Consider the following 18,429-nt stretch of genomic DNA (forward strand, 5'->3'; position numbering starts at 1 on the left):
GGGTGCGCTGGTGTGAGGACAGGCAGGGGCAGCTCGGTCGGGTTGTTGTACAGGTCTGCAGAAAAAGGGGTTGCGGGAAGCCGACTGAAGGTCCTTACTCCTGATAGCCTGTACTGAAATGAAGGCCAAGTCGGGGAGGCTGAGCCTCACCTCCACGTGTTAGAATCTGAGGGAGGGAGACCCTACTTCTATGGCTAGGGATGTGACTCAGTGGTACCAAACAACAACAACAACAACAACAACAAAACCTGTGTGTGTGTGACCACAGGACTGGGGAGAGGGGAGGATGACTAAATGACACCTAAGGCCCCTTCAACCCTAAGCAGAGACTCCAGACCACAACTGGGACTGTGTCAGAAACGTTTGGACAGAGCGATTGACATCACTGGACCCCTGAGCAATCCTGGCACATCCTGCTCAGCTGTCACAAGGTCCTGCCAGTCTGATTTTGTTGCTGCGGAGTTTTCTTGCTTTCTGACCCGGAAGCTGCCAGGATTCATTTGCTTAGCTGGGGACTAGGGCACGGATTAGGGCTACATCCTAATCCTATCTCTTCTTTTAATTCTTGGTGAAGGAATTGGTTTTTGTTTGCCTTAGCAAAGTCCTCCTACACCGTGTGCTTCCAACTTTGATCTGGGATTCCAGCCGCCATCTTGAAACCAACTGGTGGCCAAATCACTTCTCCAAATTTAGGTCATATCTTGCAAATCTTGATAGGATTATGAAGTTCAGTTTATGTGTCCCAGCCACAAAAAGGGCATGGTGTCTTTGATAAACTCTAAGCACATGTGATAAGGTCCATTCATTACTGACTCTCTTTACCTCCCACTTCTTTTGTGAAGTGGTTGGGCTGAGATAGTAACTATTACCATCACCACCACCACCACTGATTACTGAAGACATGAGATACTGTGTGTGTGTATTTATAATCATTGGTTTGCAAGAACTTTATGACATTGCTGATATTGTGCCATTTTATAGATGAGGAACTTATTACTCAGGGAAATTAAGCTCCAACTCACAAAGCTAGAAATAGCCAAGCCATAGGGGTACCGCTAGATTGGAGGGCTAGCTTCTAACGTTCTGTAGCTCTGTAGAGTGACTATGGTTGAAAACAACTAACTGTACCCTTTAAAATAGCTAGTAGAGAGGATGTGCAATGTTCCTTGCACAAAGTCATGGTAAATATCTGAGGTGACAGGTAGGCTAGTTACCCTCATCTGATCATTACACATTGTACACAGGTATTGGAATGTCACTGTTCTCCAAAAGTAGGTCCCACTAGTATGTGTCAATTAAAAATACAAATATATAGTTGAGTGCAGTGGTGCATGTCTGTAATCCCGGCAGCTCAGGAGGCTGACGGAGGAGGATCCCAAATTCAAAGTCAGTCTCAGCAAAAGCAAGGCGTTAAGCCACTCAGTGAGACCCTGTCTCCAAATAAAATACAAAATAGGGCTGGTGATGTGGCTCAGTGGTCGAGTGCCCCTGAGTTCAATCCCTGGTACCCTCCCCCCAAAATACAAATTAAAAACAGAATAAAGTAATACAGTAAGTGGGGGGAAAAAAAGTAGTTGAGCTGGAACTTGAACTTTCTGGTGTCCAGGCTCTTTCCACTGTGCTATGTTCTCATCACTGTTGTGGGAGGGCCTTAGGGTTTTGTAAAGGCCAGTGTTAAAGACTACACTGTTTTTTTCATAAGCATGCACGCCCTCGTTGTTCACCTCCCCACAAGCACAGGCCTCCAGTAATCTCAGGAGAGGTGAGTGGAGAGGCACCAGCTATCACTGAGCCTTGAGCATCTGTGACTCACAGAGGGACCAGCTGTAGCCCTGGGAGGGTAGGAGGGGGTCTGGGTGGGAAGACGTGCTGGAACACGGAGAAGCAGAGTGGGAAGAGCCTATCTCCCAGAAGCAGGAAGGTCCGCCGTGTCCTGTGGGCCCAGCTGGCTGACCACCAGTAGGTGAGGCTAATAGTTCACTCATTCAGCCTCGCAGGATGGAATGAAATGACTTGAAAGAGCCTGGGATAGATGCAGGACCTTCGCCCATGGCCAGCTGCCATGGCAGGAGGACTTGGCCATCTGTCCACAGCTTCCCCAGGCCCTGGGGCACTCACGACCCCCACTTGCTGCTGCGCAGGATTTTGCCTGTGATCTCTTTTGTGCTAGTGTGACAGTCTTTTTTAAAGGTCTATTTCAGCATATTTTCCCATGGCCTCAAAGCTCCCTTTTGTGAGTTTAGATCATTGGGGATCTCAGGACATGGGGTGGCAGCAGTAGTGACTTCAGCAGAGGCTGTGCCGTCTCTCTTCCCACGGTGGAGGGGTGGCGGCTGCGTTCGGCTCTGGCTCCCTTGCTCGCTTGCTCACTGCTCTGGCTCTGGGGTGTCTCCTGGTTCTCCCAGGCCTCGGCCTTCCAAGAGGACAGAAGCCTCCTTGGCCTTGAAGGCAGGACTTGCGCCCAGGCAGGGCCAGGCCTCTGTTGGAGGTGGAGGAGGGCTGCTTGCTGGTTGCTCCAGAGTCTCCAATTCTTGTGTCCTTTGTTCTCTTTTGGCAGAACCAGCTGCTTGCAAAGGGACTGTCGTTTGTGGAGGAGAAGATCAAGCTGTGCGAAGGCAAGTACAAGGCGGCCCTGGTGGAGTGGGGCCCCTGTGACTCAGCCTTTGATGTTGGGACAGCTGAGACGCTTCTGTCCAAAAGGAGCAGGCTGCACGCGAGTGAGTCACCCTGTCCCCCGGCTCTGCTGTGGCACTTGGGTCTGAGTCAGCCGCTCATGCAGTGCAATCAGAAGGTGTTTTGAAGAGCGAGGGGACACGGGTGGCGGCTCTGGAGACCTTGTTAAGGGATTTCACGGGGCACATCCTGATGGTCTCCCTGGAAGGGCTGCGGTTGTCTGTGGACTCCGCCATGCTAGTCCCTTGGCTCTGCCTCTGGCTGTTTCCTGTTGGCCTTTGTAATATTTCTTGGGATCCTGGTAGACAGCAGTGTCCCCCTTATTTGGAGGACATTAGGGTGAGCAGGCGCACACTCAATGGGGTGGGATTTGATAGATAATGGAATGTCCTGGTCTATGCTGATTTTAGAAGCCAGCTGACAGGATTAAGAAGAACCGGGTTGAGCTGGCATGAGAGGCAGGGAAGGCCCGCCCTGTGCCTGTCCTGGGGGCTGGCCTGGGCTCCCCCGACCCGGGGCCTGATCTGAGCTCTGACTTCTCGGGCAACTTGACAAGTTGCCAGGTTCTTGAGTTTGTTTTCATCCTATTTAAAGCGATGACGTGGGTTGAGGGCTTGCAGGGAGTACAAGGCCCATAACTGGAGTAGCACTGTATGTGGCGCATAGTAGGATGTCTACTGGGGCTTTTTTCCCCCCTGCTCAAGTCTAAGGACCTTGATCTTGACTTACAGTCAAGCTGGTTTCTGGACCCAGACCCAATAGGCATCATATTGTCCCTTTTTTCTTCTATTTTTTTAAAGGCCAAATACTACTCCAGCACAGCTGCACTGTGCTGCCTTTATCCGTTCTCCCGTCAGTGGAGGCTAGACTTTGAGGTGGCTCTGACCAGGAACCTGTGCGGTTGTGCATCTTGAGTCTCATGAATGCATAGGTAGAGGAGGCAGCTACCCAGACAAGAAGCATGGTCCCTGGCCACATTCCTCATCTGTCAGACACTGAGGGAGTTACTCCAAGCTCTTGGAAATGCAGGGAACCATATGAAAGAGGTACTCAGTAAAACTTGGATGTTCACAGGAAGTTGACGTCCCTCCTCCAGGTCATCCTCAATGTAGAGCCAAAATCCAGAAATGGATGGAGGCAGAGTAAAAAGATCATCCTGGATCCTGGCCTGCACCCCAAGGCGTAGCCAGAGTGCACCGGCCAGGGCGTCCCCTGGGATCTCCTCTAGTTCCAGGGTTCTGGGCGCCAGGGGCCTCTCTGCACAAGGAATGGGCTCCTGGGAACTTCAAGGGACTTTCCCATCTCCAACTAGAACATCTCTACTTTTATGCATTAGAACCCCCAAGAAAGATTTTGTCTGGATAAAAGAATTCTCTGGCTATCCAGCGAAGTTTGGGAAAAACAAATATGATCTCTCCGGTTGCCCCATGAACCTTACTTTATTGCACACCCCTGCTGGATGGCTGCAGAAAGGACAGGTGGCCCTCCGTGTCCATTGGTGGCACTTTTGTAGCAGGAGACAGGTGCTCCCGGTGGGTGATCTTTTCTAGAGTTTCGTGACCTTGACCTTAGGAAGCTTCTTGTACCTTCCTATAATCTTCTGGGATCTCAGCTCTGGTGGTCCGTTAGCGGAGACACTTAGGACCTTCCACTGCAAACCCCCTTCCCCTTTACAGGGAACTAGGTCCTTGGCTCCTGGGTCTTTCCCCTCAGTCCCTGTTTCCTCTAACTCTTTCTTCCCCAGGGCCTTCCTGTCCTGCTGGCCTGTGTGGTCCTAAGCCTTCATTATTCTCTGAAGTTTGCAGCCAGCAGCTAGGGAGCTGCTTGCTACTCCCTGGCCCAGCTTCCCCCGTGGGCTCAAGGCTCCCCTCACATGCCAGGCACGGAAGCAGGCACAGCTGAGCCCCGGGGGTCTGCTCCTGCCCATCCAAAGTCAGGAGCGTGTCTTTGTTGTGGAGGGCTCAAGAGAAGGCCCATCAACGGAGGAGCCTCTTGTCCTGTGGGGTACACCCTTTAGGTGCTGGAGTTCACCTTGGTTTTAGGAGTAGTGGTGACCTGACGTTTATATGGCTCTTTTGACTTCCTGCCTCCTCCTGAGGTGAGTGTGCCCAACCTACATTTGAAAGAGGGTGGTATTTGAGTCAATCAGACATTTATTGATGACGTACTAGATACCGGGTTCTTTGCTAGGTTCTGTGGACACTGTGATGAATGAAACCTCATAGACTCCCATGGAGCTCATAAACAGGTAGTGGAGACAGGTATTAATCAAGTCGTCACCAAATATAGAATTGTGACTAGATCGTAGAGGGATTGGAACCAGGGGGAAAGAGTTTTCTGTAGAAGTAAAATTTCACTTGAAACAGAAAGATAAACAGAAGTAGGTGAGGCAAGAGAAACTGGCATGTGTAAAGGCCCTGTGGCATGAGGAAGCACAGTGACAGTGAACGGCTAAGATAAAATCCACAAGGAGCCCAAAGGCTAAGGTATTCCAAAGGATGAAGATACAGAGAGTAGGCCACACGTAGACATTTTCTTTATCCGAGGAGCATTTTATTTCCACTGTGACTAAGTCCCTCTCCGTATTGCCTCGTATTTGGGCTAATGGTCCCTGCTTCCACTCACGGGGCCAAGCGCCTGCACAGACCTTTACACCTGGCACTCGCCTCAGTCCCGAGGAGGTTTCTAGAATAGATTTGTCCGTGTATCTGGCACTGTGCCCAACACTGTTGGTACAGCAGTACAGTGTGGCCTGCCAGCTCTAGGGGAGGGGACAGGGAGTGACAAAGTGAGGATTCCAAGTGGCCAGGGGAGTGGAGGCTCCCGGGCTGCCCCTCCACCACCGTGTGTCACCTGACCTCAGAGGTCTGCAGTCTCCGGGCCCCTGAGCCACTCCTCAGCCCCCGCTCTCTTCCTTCTCCACAGCGACGGCTTTTATTGTCCATTAAATTAATAGACGCGGGAGGCTCCATCGGCCTTTCAGGACTTGCCCCGAGAAACGAGCGGGGTTTTGCCAAACGGTGTCTGGTCTTGGCTGACCCAGTTTCTCTGCGGGGACGAGCAGACAGTGCCCAGTCAGCTCTGATATCTAGGTCATTTGCAGCCACCGCCAAGCCGGCTGCTTCTGCCAGCGCCTGCCTCTCCCGCAGGTGCAAATTCCTCTCTCTGTCCCCACCCCGTGGCATCAGGTGACAGGTGTGCCCCAGCCTGCAGGTGGCACTCAGCCACAGCCTAGGCTGCCTGGCCCCGGGGTGAGTGGGCACAGAATCAGGAGAGGGGACCCGTGTTTCCCAGGTGACCTCTGAGAAATGCTGCCCTCTGACTGTGAAGCCGTGGGCGGAGTCCACAGTTTCCAGAATCCTCTTTCCACCTCTCACAACTGACAGCTCAATCCCAGAATAAGGCCAGTGTGTTGGTGACTAATAAAACAAAACAATACATGGCTGTACATGTGATTACCCAGGTGAGGGTGGTAAAGAGCATGGCTTCTGGAGTTATAGCTCTGCCTTCAAGCTGTATGACTTTACACCGGGTACTTGGCCTCTCTGAACCTGTGAAACAGGGGTAACAGAGTCTATTCATGAGATAGCTTGTTAATAAGCAACTTAACACACTGTCTGATAATGTAACCATTCACATGATGATAGCAATTATTATGTGATTTTAAATTTTCAGCCACCTATTTTGAATCCAGGGATAGAAAGTCATGTTTACATAGTTTGAGTTGATTCTTCCCACCAGTATCAATCCATTTTCCATTGCTACGACAAAGTGTCCAGGATTGGGTACTTTATAATGAAAAAAGGTCATTTAGCTCACTGTTTCAGAGGCTGGAAATCCAAACTCTGGTGGGCCCGTTGGTTCAGCCTCTGGTAAGGGCTTTCTGGTGGGTGGCATCACAACAGCAGAAGAGATCACCAGCCAGGACAGGAGGCAGGATTCAGGAGTCTGACTCACTCTTAGGATAATCCACTCTGCCCCGCCAGCCTGAATCCCTTCCAAGGGCAAAGCCTGCCATGACCTGGCCATGACCTTCCACGAGGCCCCACCTCCTAGGCCAGGGGCCCAGACCCTGCAGCCCCACAGCTCTGGCCTCCGGGTCCCAACGGCTCCGGCTGCAAGTCGTCCAGCACTTGGGACTTCCCCTGGGAGGTGGGGCTGTCTCTGGCCTCTGTGGGACTAACCCCAGCTCTGCCTTCCCCCCCTCCCGTCTTCTCGCCCCTGCAGGTGAGAGCCTCGTGCAGGCTCTGGCTGACGTCTGGGACCACTTCTTCACTGAGACCCTGCCCACCCTGCAGGCCATCTTCCACCCAGTTCAGGTCAGTGTCTCCGCCCTCGGCCTCCTGCCGGCCTCTGACTTGTCCTTTGGAAGCTGGGGGCAGGTGACCGGGGGAGACCCGGAGGTGGCTGCTTGAGTTGGCCGAGGGCCGTGGGGCCCTTTGAGAGCCCTGTGGGGCCACCTTCAGCCCTTGGAGCAGGTGTCCGCAGGCTCCTGTTGCCCTCCTGGCGTTGAGGGTGCTTTCCTGCTTTGGAGGAGTTTGCTTTCCACTTTCCCAAAGTAGAGGAGCCGGGTGGGGAAGGGCTTTTCTGTTTTCTTCCCTTTCTTCCCTCCCATCCCTGCTGCTTTTCTTTCCTCTCCCTCCTCCCTTCCTTTCTTTCTCCCTTTCTTCCGTCCTTACTTTTCTTTTTGAAGCATAATTTCTAAGCAAGTTTGCTGTTGTCCCCGGATGGTGGGGAAGAAGTACTGCTCCCTGTCCTCGTAAGGAGCCATAGGATGGGCGCGCAGGGTGGGCAAAGATCGAGGATGGGCAGACCTGGGTTCAGGATGGCTTGAGCCGTCGTGAACTTCCGCTTGCGCAACTCCCCCCACCTCCTGCAAAATGAAGAATCTGGAGTAAAAGGAACACTCTCTCCTTTGTGTTCTAATTGTAGGACCTCAGCTCATTTGACCACTTGTATCAGTTTCCTTCCTCTTTCTTTGTTTGGTTTTTGGTCCTGGGGATTGAACCCAGGAGTGCTTAACCCCTGAGCCTCTTCCCAGCCCTTTTTATATTTTATTTATCTCACCGAGTTGCTCAGGGCCTCGCTAAGTAGCTGAGGCTGGCTTTGAACTCGCGATCCTCCTGCCTCAGCCTCCCAAGCCCCTGGGATTATAGATATTCACCACGGCCCTGGGCTTTCTTCCTCTTTCTACAGAGGTTAATACCACTGCTGATGGTGCCAGGTCAGAGCAGTGCCCCACCCCAGGAAGCCTGGCACAGCTGTCCCTCTCCCCGGCACCCTCTCTCACATAGGTGGCACCGAGCTCACCGGTACTCTCACTCCTGGGATTGGGGCTTCTTACACAGTCTGGCTGTGTTGAAGTGTATAATACGCAGAGTCGGAACAGAGCCATGAGCAATGATGGAGGGTTTCCTCCTACCAGGGGAAAGGCCCACGGAGACTGTTTGGTCTGATGGTATTTTAAAGGAACTTGGAAGTGCATCTAATATTTAAAACCTGGGAGGCTGTGCTTGCAGATTTCATTACCCATTTGAGTCCCGTCCCTGATGTTTCTAGTAAAACAGAAGAGCCAGGAGCCCCTAGCCCACAGCTCGCCCCTCTCTCTCAACCCGTCCCCAGCCAGTGCAGTGCTGTGTCTGCTTCCTTTTCTGCAACCGTCGCCCAACTGCCATCAGTGAATCCTATACTAGGAAGACAGACCTGGGGGTCAGGGTTGCCTGATTTAGCAAATAAAAACACAAGATGCCAAGTTATATTTGAATTTCATATAAACAAGTAACACAGCACTCGGGGCATAGTTATATTTTTAAAAGATTCGGATTTAGCTGGACATTCTGTATTTATCTGGCAACTCTGCAGGAGAGGGCGTGCAGACCTGGGTCTCTGTAAGGGCCATTGGGCAGGGAACTGGCGTGGTTCTAGAATGGGGACTGTGGGATCCGGGAGGACATGGCCCCGGTGCAGTCAGAGGTGGGCAGCGAGGGGCCTCTGAGTCCTTCAGGTCCAACGCTGGCTGCCCTGATTCGCTTGAAAACCTGTAAGGTCTGGCGATCGTCGTCTTGGCTGTTCTCCCTTCTCCTCTCCTGACCAGACTTGAAGTCTGCTTCTGCTCTGGTTTGCCCCAGTCTCCCCTGGCAGGCTGCTCCCCTGCCGGCCAGCCTCTGCGGACATTTGCGCGTGCCGGCCCTTCTTCTTCAGTTCGCTGAGACTGGGCAGGGCACTGACAGAGTCACCCTGTGGACTGGGGAGATGGGAGCCAAGGGGCACCCGGGTAGGGGTCCCGGGAAGGAGGGAGCTGTGCTTCCTGCCCACTTTTTGGTCTCAGCTGACCCAGGGTCACATAGGCATGGCTTTCTGGAATGGTGTGCCTTCAGGTTGGTTAAGCCCAGACAAAAAGGATGGAACCTTGGTTACCGTGGACATGAGTCTTGTTTGTCCTCTGTTGGTGGAGGACAGTGGTTAGGAGGAGAGAGGCCTGGATTGGGCGCTCTCCCACCCCAACCTAAAACAAGAAGGGGAAAGAGAATTCTGGGCGAGCATGACTTCCCTCTAATTCATGACGAACTGAAGTCAGTGTCCCCAATGGTCCTCTAAGAAAGCAGTGACTAACTTGTTTACAGGACAGGGTCTTCCACATGGCCCCATAAACACATTTTGTGCCCGTGTCAGAGGCCAGATCTTAGATGCAGAAAAGGCCTTTGTGGCTTTGGGCACCAGTGAGGTTCTCAGGGAAAAAAAAAAAGCCCCCTATTTGGGGCAGGCAGCAGCCATGGCATGGGATGTTGGAGCCCTGGCCATGTCAATGGTGGCACCGCGTAGCTGTCCTGAGCCTGCTTCAGTTTGCCTTTTAACACGGGAGGTGTCCCGCTGGTCATTTTGAATCTGGGCTGTTCTTCCCGCATATGGAGGTTCCCCCAGGCTGGGAAGCCCTGAAGGCGGAATCTTTCACCTTCTGCAGACAGATGCTCTAACTCCATGCTCCACGATTGTGGGTGTTGTAGAAGAGGTGGCAGAGCTCACTGGGGAGGACGCGGGGCAGGGGGTCAGCCAAGAGGAGTGGTTCAGGTCCTGAGCAACGGCGCCCCGGCCGCCCTGTGCTCAGTCCTCAGCCCACCAGGCACATGTCCATCTCCTGGAAGGTAGCCTCACCTCTCTGAGCCTCCGGGTTCTTCTATAAAACAATAAAGCCGACTCCAGAGGGGTGAGGAGGGGGAGAGTGATGATAGGGAAGCAGCTGGGTTAGCATAGGACGACCGTCAGGGCTTCAGAACAGCCGCTGTGGCCATCGGCCTGGCTAGTATTCTCTGTCCATCAAAAGGTGTCAGAGTCTTAGCTGGTAGGCCCAAGTATCTGGACCTACTTCTCACATGTCATGGACTAAGCTAACGAGTTTGGAATGGGTGCGTCTTTTTTGTTTGTTTGCTTTTGGAACATATTATTTTTGAATGTCCATGTAATCGTCATTCTTTCTAAAAAACCCCATCCTTTTCTTCATTGCTGTGACACAGTAGGCTCTCATCCATTGTCAGCAGGTGTGTGAATCAGTGCAGTCTTTTCAGAAGACAACATGGAGGTATCTGTAAGACTTTGGGGGGGATACCAGGGATTGAACTCAGGGGCACTCAACCACTGAGGCACATCCCCAGCTCTATTTTGGATTTTATTTAGAGACAGGCTTTCACTGAGTTGCCTAGCACCTCACCGTTGCTGAGGTTGGCTTTAAACTCTTGATCCTCTGGTCTCAGCCTCCAGAGCTGCTGGGATTAAGAATTTTTAAAGGTATATTTTGATCACACAACTTTGTTTTGAATTGCTAATCTGAATACACTGATAAAAGTGCTCAGAGAGACATGGATGAACGTGTTTATTATAGCATTGTTTGTCGGCAAAAAAAAAAAAAAAAGCCTTTTGGTGTAGGTGATGTCAGTTAAATACAGCCTGTTCATGCAGTGGATTACTATGCAGCCTTGAAAAGGGGGTGAGGAGAAGAAGCAATATGTGCTGGTATGAAAAGATGTCCAACATATACTACATTAAACAAAAGCAGGTGGCAGAACAGTAGAAAGCATACAATCCCCATGTGTGTTTAAAGATTATATATGTAATTTCACAGATGTAGAAACTTTCTGGAAAAATAAGAGACTATAAGAAAAGTTCTTCTGTTCAGTCTTTGCCCATAAATATCTATGACCTTGATGAGAATGAAACAAAAAATGAAAAGGCAAAGGAAACAGAAGTTGTCTCTATTGGGGTGCAGCACTAGGGGTGAAAGGCCTCTGAGCACCCGGCTGGCCTTGGAGGGACCGTCTGGGAAACCATTCTGTGAAGTTTTCTGGCAGTTGCTGGGTGGGGCTCTTGGAATCGCCTCCTCTTACCCTGCAGTCTTTCCACCAGATTGCTGTTCCCGAGTAGTTCCTAGAACCTGACCTGCCTGGTCTGCCTTCTGCTCTTCCCTGTGTTCTTTCATTTGAATCACAGAGTTCTATTGTTCACAGGAGGGCGGGGAATAAGTGGATAGATCCTATCACCTCCCGGCATCGTAGGGCCTGAACAGAATAATGGGGTCTGGTACTAGTTCCTTTGCACCCCTGTCCATCAATCCATCATACAGAGATAATACCAACCGTCCAACTTTTCAGAGATATGAGAATAATAAAATAAAGCAAAAGTGCTTTGCAATTAAGACCACTTATTTGAAACATGCAACATAGTGTTTGCTCTATTTGAAGTTATTATTTTAATGTTAACAGAAAAAAAAACTGTAAAGATATGAAATAGATATTGTTCTAGTCAACTTTTTCACTTCTGTGACCAAAAAACCTGATAAGAACAATTTTAGAGGAGGAGAAGTTGACTTGGGGGTCACAGTTTTGGAGGTCTTGGTCCACAGATGGCCGACTCCAGGCCTTGGGGCCTGAGGTGAGGCAGAACATCGTAGAAGAAGAGTGTGGCAAAAACAAGCAGCTGAGAACACGGCACCAGGAAACAGAGTTCTAGTCAACAAGGACAAAATACATACCCCAATGGCACCCCCCCAGGGACCCACCTCCTCCAGCCACACCCTTGCTGTCCAGTAACCACCCAGTTAATCCGCATCAGGGGATTAATGCACTGATTAGGTTCAGGCTCTCAGAACCCCAGAACCTGATCACTTCACCTCTAAACCTTCGTGCATTGTCTCATGCATGAGCTTTTGGGGGACGCCTAATATTTAAACCATAACATTTCGCTCTTAGTCCCCCAAATCTCATGCCTACCTCACAATGCAAAAATACCTTTAGTTGTTTTCCAAGAATCCCCAGGTCGTAACGGTTCCAGGACTTCTGAAAAGTCCAAGTTCAAAGTCTCATTCTGAGACTCAGGGCAAACTTTAAGCACGAGCCTCTGTAAAAATTAAAAACAAGCTCCATACATACATCCAGGGTATAAAGGCACAGAGTAAGTATTTTCACGAGAAGAAATAGGTGACATGGAAAGAAGGGATGGGGCCAAAGCAAGACAGAAATCTAACTGGTCCTGTAGCTCCACGTCCAGCATCTGGGCATGTGGCATCCTGAAGCTCTCTCCAAAGGGCTTTGGTAGCTCCACCCCTGTGGCCTTGCCGGTTGCAGCCTGTGTGGCCTCTCCGCTGGCTTGTCACTGCCCGTTCCTGCAGCCTTCCTCAGAGATGTCACAGTACGGGCATTTCTTAATCTCGGGGGTCTCCACGGCTGCTGTGGCTTCCTGCTCACATCTCCACACATCTCCCTCTCAGGGAGAGCCTGCAGGGACCCTGCCTTACCTCGCTTGGCTTCCGAGGCCTTCCTTGGACATCTCCGTGGAAGCCTCCATGCACCCCTGGCTCCGGCATCCTGCATTCCTGCAGAACCGGTAGTATGTGGTCCCCACCAAGTTCTCCATCTCGACAGTAGCCCAGCCTCGGGGACCTGGCTGCAGCAGCCTCTGAGTGCTTGGGGCTCAGCACGTTGAAAAACTTCCTAGGCCCCCTGTGCAAGCAGCTTGCCCCACTGGTTTCTTCTCAAGGGAATATCTACTTCTACATCCTGGAGCCTGAGATGGGCGTGGTCTTGCCAACTCCTGATGCCCTCGAACCATCTTTCCTGTGGTTTCCGAGGAGAGCGTTCACTTCTTTACTGACTGTAATAGCTTTAACCACCACACTTTCCTTAGTCCCAGTTTTACTCACAGTCTTCTGGCCCAAAGACACATTTTTCGGATTTTTCTGCTTGGCTCTCCGCTTCAGATTATCACAATAAACTTGGCAAAAAGCCCCCATTAATATTCATGCCACCGCCTGAATGTCACACTGCCTGGCAGTTTCTTCTGCTAGACTAAGGAGTCCATTGCCGTCAACTTAGCCCCACAGAGAGTCTCGGTTCAGGGCAAAATGCAGACAGCTTCTCAGTCAGGACATAATGAATGGCCTCTGGTCCACTTTCCCGTAGAGTCCTCCTCCCCTGAGACCTCATGAGCCCTGTCACAGCCTCCTTGTCATCTGGTCTCTGCCGCCCGCCAGAATTGCCCGTTCAGCTCCGCTTACCACAACCTACAGATTTTCCAGCTTGTCGCTTTAAACTTTCCAAAAAATTCCTCCCACAATTTCCAAAAAGCTCCCCAAGCTTCTGAGCCACATGGTCAGGGTTGTCACAGCAATGACCCCACCTCTCCCTACCAATTGCTGTTTTATTCATATTTAGTTTTTTCATTGCTATGATTTAAAAAAAAGAACAATTTTCCAGGGGGGTGGAATTTATTTGGGGGCTCATGGTTTCAGAAGTCTTAGTCCATAGACAGCCAGCTCCATTCCTTGGGGCTCGAGGTGAGACTGGACATCATGGCAGAAGAATGTGGAGGAGGAGAGCAGCTGAGAACAGGGAACCAGGAAGCAGAGAGAGAGCTCTGCTCAACAGGAACAGAATAAATACCCCCAAAGCACACCCCCAGGGACCCGTCTCCTCTTGCACACCCTACCTGCCTATAGTTACCACCCAGTTATCCCTGCCAGGGGATTAACACCCTGATTAGTGCATTCATTAGTGCATTAGTGCATTCATGACCTTTCTTGCATTGGCTCATACATGAACTGTGGTGGAACGCCTTACATCTAAACCATGGCAGATATAAAACTATAAAATATAGCTATGGTACCTCGGGACGCTTTACAGATATGGATGTTTATAATGCCTGAACGTGTTACTTTCATAACAGGACGTGATAAAGCTTCACTAAAACATGCTCTTGGGCTGGGGTTGTGGCTTAGTGGTAGAGCACTTGCCTAGCGAGTGTGATGCACTGGGTTTGATTCTCAGCACCACATATAAATAAATAAATAGATAAATAAATAAGATCCATCAACAACTAAAAAAATATTTAAAAAAAACCATGCTCTTGAAGAGAACAAATGTGTCTAAGTCAGCACTATTTATTGAGCACATACAGTATGCCGGGCTCTGTGCCCCTTCGCTTCATCCGCAGGATTCCTTCCAGCAGTCTCCCATGCAGCAGGCATTACAGTGTCCGGTCTCCACAGAAGGTGCTGAAGAAGTGGCTGGTTGTCCTTCTCAGAGCCCACTTAGGTTAGTCAGCTTTTTGCTGCTGTGACCAAAATACTTGCAAGAACAACTTAGAGGAGGAAAAGTGCATTTTGGCTCCCAGTTCCAGAGGTCTCGGTTTGTGATTGGTTGACTCGATTGCCCAGGGCCTGGGTCAGGCAGTACACCTCGGAGGGAGGGTGTGGAGGAAGAGAGCAGCTCAGCTCGGCTGATAGGAAGGGGGACGGGAGAGAAGGAGGAAGGAGCCAGGGGACAGATATAATCCAGGCCATAATCCCCAGTGACCTGCTTCCTCCAACCACACCCACCTGCCTACAGTAACCACCCAGGAGCCCTTTCAAATGATTAAGCCATCAAATGGCTTAATCCGCGGATGGGCTTCCAGCCCTCACAGTCCAGTGTTTTCACCCCTGAACATTTCTTCCTTGCCTAATGCCTGAGCTTTTGCAGGGATCCTTCAAGATTCAAACCCTAATGCTGTGTATTATTATTGCTAAATAATTTTTATCCAAATCCAGAATGACTTCATCCTGGGGCCTTCATCACATGACTTGATCAGAGCCAGGAAGAGCATCAGAGTAACCTGGAAGGCTCCTTTAAACCCAGATTCCTGCAGAGTCTCTGCTCTAGTGTATCTAGAGGGGAGCCTGAGAGTTCTGCATTTTTACCAGCTTTCCCAGCAACAGTGATGCTGCTGATTCAGGCTTTGGTAGGCGTTCTCCAGAGAAACAGAACCAGTAGTGTGTGTGTGTGTGTGTGTGTGTGTGTGTGTGTGTGCACGTGTGTGTGTGTGCAGGCACGCACACACACACTCCTGAGAAACATTTCAGTCAACAACAAACTGCATGTACTGTGGCAGGTCCGGTGAGATGGTATCACCTGGGGACAGGCCACCTTAGTCTGTGTAAGTACACTGTGATATTTGCACAGTGATGAAATTGCCTGACTCACTTCTCAGAAGCACCCTTGTCAGTAGGTGACGTTGGGTATCATGAAGTATTGGCTGCTGTGGCTGTGGAGGCCATGTGAGCTTTCCATTTCTGTGACAAAATACCTTCAATAATCAACTTTCTTAAAAGGGGGAAAGATTGTTTGTTTCAGAGGTTTTGGTCCATGCTGTCTTTGGGACGGTGGGGGCACAGTATATCGTGGCAGCAGGAGCAGTGGGAGAGGTGGCCTGTTCACCTCAGGGTGGCCAAGAAGCCAAGAGGAGACAGAAAGTGCTGGGGTCCCAATATTCCCTCGTGGGCGTGCCCCCCAATGGCCTAACTTCCTTCTATTGGGCTCTGCCTCCTCCCAGTCATGCCCCAAGCTGATGACCAAGCCCTCAACTCGTGGCCTTTGGAAGCTTTCCAGATCCACACTATGGCGGAGGCTGAGCCCCACAGTCTGCTTCTGCAAATGGGAGACCCAGAAAGCCAGGGGTGTATTCAGTCTGAGTCCAGAGGCCTGAGGACCCGGGGCTGCTGGTGTCAGTCTATCCAAGGGCTGGGGGTGAGGCCAGATGCCTTGTTCCCACTCAGGCCAGAAGCAAGAGGGCCAGGGCCTCCTTCCTCCTCCTTTTGTTCTATTCGGCACCTCAACTAATTGGACGGGGCCCACCCAGGTGGGCGAGAGCAGCCTGCTTTCTCTCTCCAGCATTTACCAAACACCCTCCAGACACACCAGAAACCATGCTTCATCTGGGCACCCATGGCCAGTCAAGTTTATACCAAAATTAACAGCAATTCAGACCCCGACTCTGTGAACACCAAGTCAGGACTCGTGGTGTGCATGTGTGTCTGTGTGAGGCCTGCTTCCTGCCTGGATGGGACTTGGCCCTCATTCTCCTACCTTGGCACAGGGAAAGGAGTCCTGGAAATGAAGCAAGGCACAAGTAACTGTGAGTGCTGGGACGTAGTTTGAGAAATGGAAACTCTAAGACATGGGGGACGCGGCCACTGGGGGTGATCAGGAAGGCAATCCCAGGTGGTTGAATTGAGCCCATGGGAGGGGGTCGTGTGTGTTCCTTGGGGGAGGGGGCTGCAGCGATGGCAAGGGTTCCTATAAACCCCAAGGGTTACAGGGAATATAAAATTTCCTTAAGCCTTGGGGCATGGACTACACATCCTGTTTGGAATGATACCTCTGGCTTATTCAGGAGCAAGACATTTTTGACATGTGCTGTGTGAGAGCGTGTGTGTGTGTGTGTGTGTGTGTGTGTGCGCGCGCGCGCGTGCATGAGCATGAGTATGAGAGGGAGAATCTAAGAAATAAGCTCCTTTCCTCTTTGTCTTGGCAGTTTTCAGGAGCTCTTAAAATCAAATAATTTCAATTTGAATCTATCATTTTTTTATCTATGAAATGGATTTTATAATAGTACCTATCTCTGTGGGCGATTTTCTTAGTCTGTTCAGGCTGCTACAACAAAACACTACAGACTAGGTCGATTGTTAACCACAGAAGTGCATTCCTCACAGTTCTGGAGGCTGGAAGTCCAACTCAAGGTGCAGGCAGAGTACGTGTCTGTGAGGGCCTCCTTGCTGTGCCTCGCTTGGTGAAAGGGGTTCGGGGCTTTTCTGCAGCCTCTTTTCATAAAGATACTAATCCTGTGCCTAAGGGGCTCCACCCTCACGATCCTATCACCTCCCAAAAGTCCCCCCTCCAAACACCTGGACCTTGGGGTTAGGATTTCAACCTATGATTTGGGGGCGACACAAACCACACAGGTGGCCATGGGGATTAAATGTGTTCCTTCCACCTAAAGTGTCCATTCTCACACCCACCATGTAGTCGGAGGTTGCCAAAGGCCAGCTCTGGTGCGATGATCACTGTCATCCCTGGCCTGCCCCTCGCACAGATCCCTTCTACTTTTCCAATTATTTTTCTTCCTCCTTTACTTGGGTTTCCGTAAGAAACCTAGTATCTTATGGAAGCATCTGAGGACTGCTGTTTCCTTTGCCTGGCACCTGGTGGGCACCTCGGCGCTTAGCAGACGAGGTTTGGGAAGCAGCCTTGGACTGGGGAAGTGGATTTGAGCTTTGGTGTCTCCCCCCACTTCCTGGGTCCTCCCTCCTAACCATTGACGGCGGCGTTGACGGCGTGGCCCTGCTCCAGGTGTCTGTGTGGTCTTGGGGACATTTAAACGGGACGGACCCTGTCCTGACTTAAACAAAGCGTTAGTTCCCGGGGACAGGAGCTGGGTCTTCACCTCTGGTGGCCCCGCTGGATCTTGCAGACGTCTGGTCCTGTCCAGTCCCAGGTGCTGCGTAAGCACGTGCCCTCCACGGCACGTGGCTGGGGGCAGATGCAGCAAGTCGTCACCCCTCACCCTCCCTCCTCCCTCCTCTCCAGGGACAGGAGCTGACCATCCGCCAGATCTCCCTCCTGGGCTTCCGAGACCTGGTCCTGCTGAAGGTGAAGCTGGGCGACTTGCTGCTGCTGGGGCCGCCATCCAAGCTGCCCTCTTCCATCGTCCAGATGCTGCTCATCCTGCAGGTGAGGCCCCGGGGGAGGCCGAGGGAGGAGACAGCGCTGTGGGACTAACAGGAAGGGACCAAGTGACAAGCACCTGAGCTTAGTTGAGAATTGTTCTGAGCTTGTTTGGCCACGTCCCTGAGTTCATTTGTTTGATGTGCATTCACGGGGTCCCTGCTAGGTCCCTGGTCCTGTGCTCACTGCCGGAATTGTAGAGGGGCATGAAAAGAAGCGTGGTCCTTCATTCAGGAAGTGGACCCTCCCCAGTTATGTCAGGGAGCCGTGGGCTGCAGGGGACAACAAGGAATCCATTTTTGCCTAGCACAAGCCAGACCAGGTCCTCAACGGAAGGCTCACAAGGCAGATGGGTTTGTGACAAGGTGACACTGGTCAAGTTGCAAAGCCACCAGCGTTTCTTCACTTCCTGGCCTCTAGTTGTACCTGGTCTGCGCGTTTCTCTCTGATGCTCCCTGGCCTTGCAGACTCTCTTGGTCTTACTTGATCTGTGGGGTCGCGTCCAGTGCTTTGGTTCCCGCCTGATCCATGTGGCAGGCTGAAGTAAGAGACTAACCACCCAGATGGCTGCCCTGTGTCTCTTGATCCCAACTCTCAGTCAGTAACAGGACAGTGAGCCAACACTGTTGGTCCCTGGTGTTCGCAGCCTCAGGCCAAGGAATCAACCACCTCATGAGGTTGGCATTGTGTGTCACTCCCATCACAGACCAGGAAACTGAAACCTAGGAAG

The 18,429-nt window shown here is 51.3% G+C and overlaps 1 protein-coding gene across 1 annotated transcript in view; it reads left to right on the forward strand.

Annotated features, from left to right (window-relative positions):
- Prr5l (proline rich 5 like) overlaps window positions 1-18,429 on the forward strand; it is a 79,687-nt gene that overhangs the window by 44,494 nt on the left and 16,764 nt on the right. Inside the window, exons 5-7 of the mRNA XM_076844346.2 lie at window positions 2,558-2,615; window positions 6,901-6,992; window positions 17,562-17,705. Of these exons, the coding sequence (XP_076700461.2) occupies window positions 2,558-2,615; window positions 6,901-6,992; window positions 17,562-17,705 (294 nt within the window). The remainder of the gene's footprint in view (window positions 1-2,557; window positions 2,616-6,900; window positions 6,993-17,561; window positions 17,706-18,429) is intronic.

Source organism: Callospermophilus lateralis, chromosome 2 (genome assembly GCF_048772815.1).
Source record: "Callospermophilus lateralis isolate mCalLat2 chromosome 2, mCalLat2.hap1, whole genome shotgun sequence".
NCBI classification, from domain to species: domain Eukaryota; kingdom Metazoa; phylum Chordata; class Mammalia; order Rodentia; family Sciuridae; genus Callospermophilus; species Callospermophilus lateralis.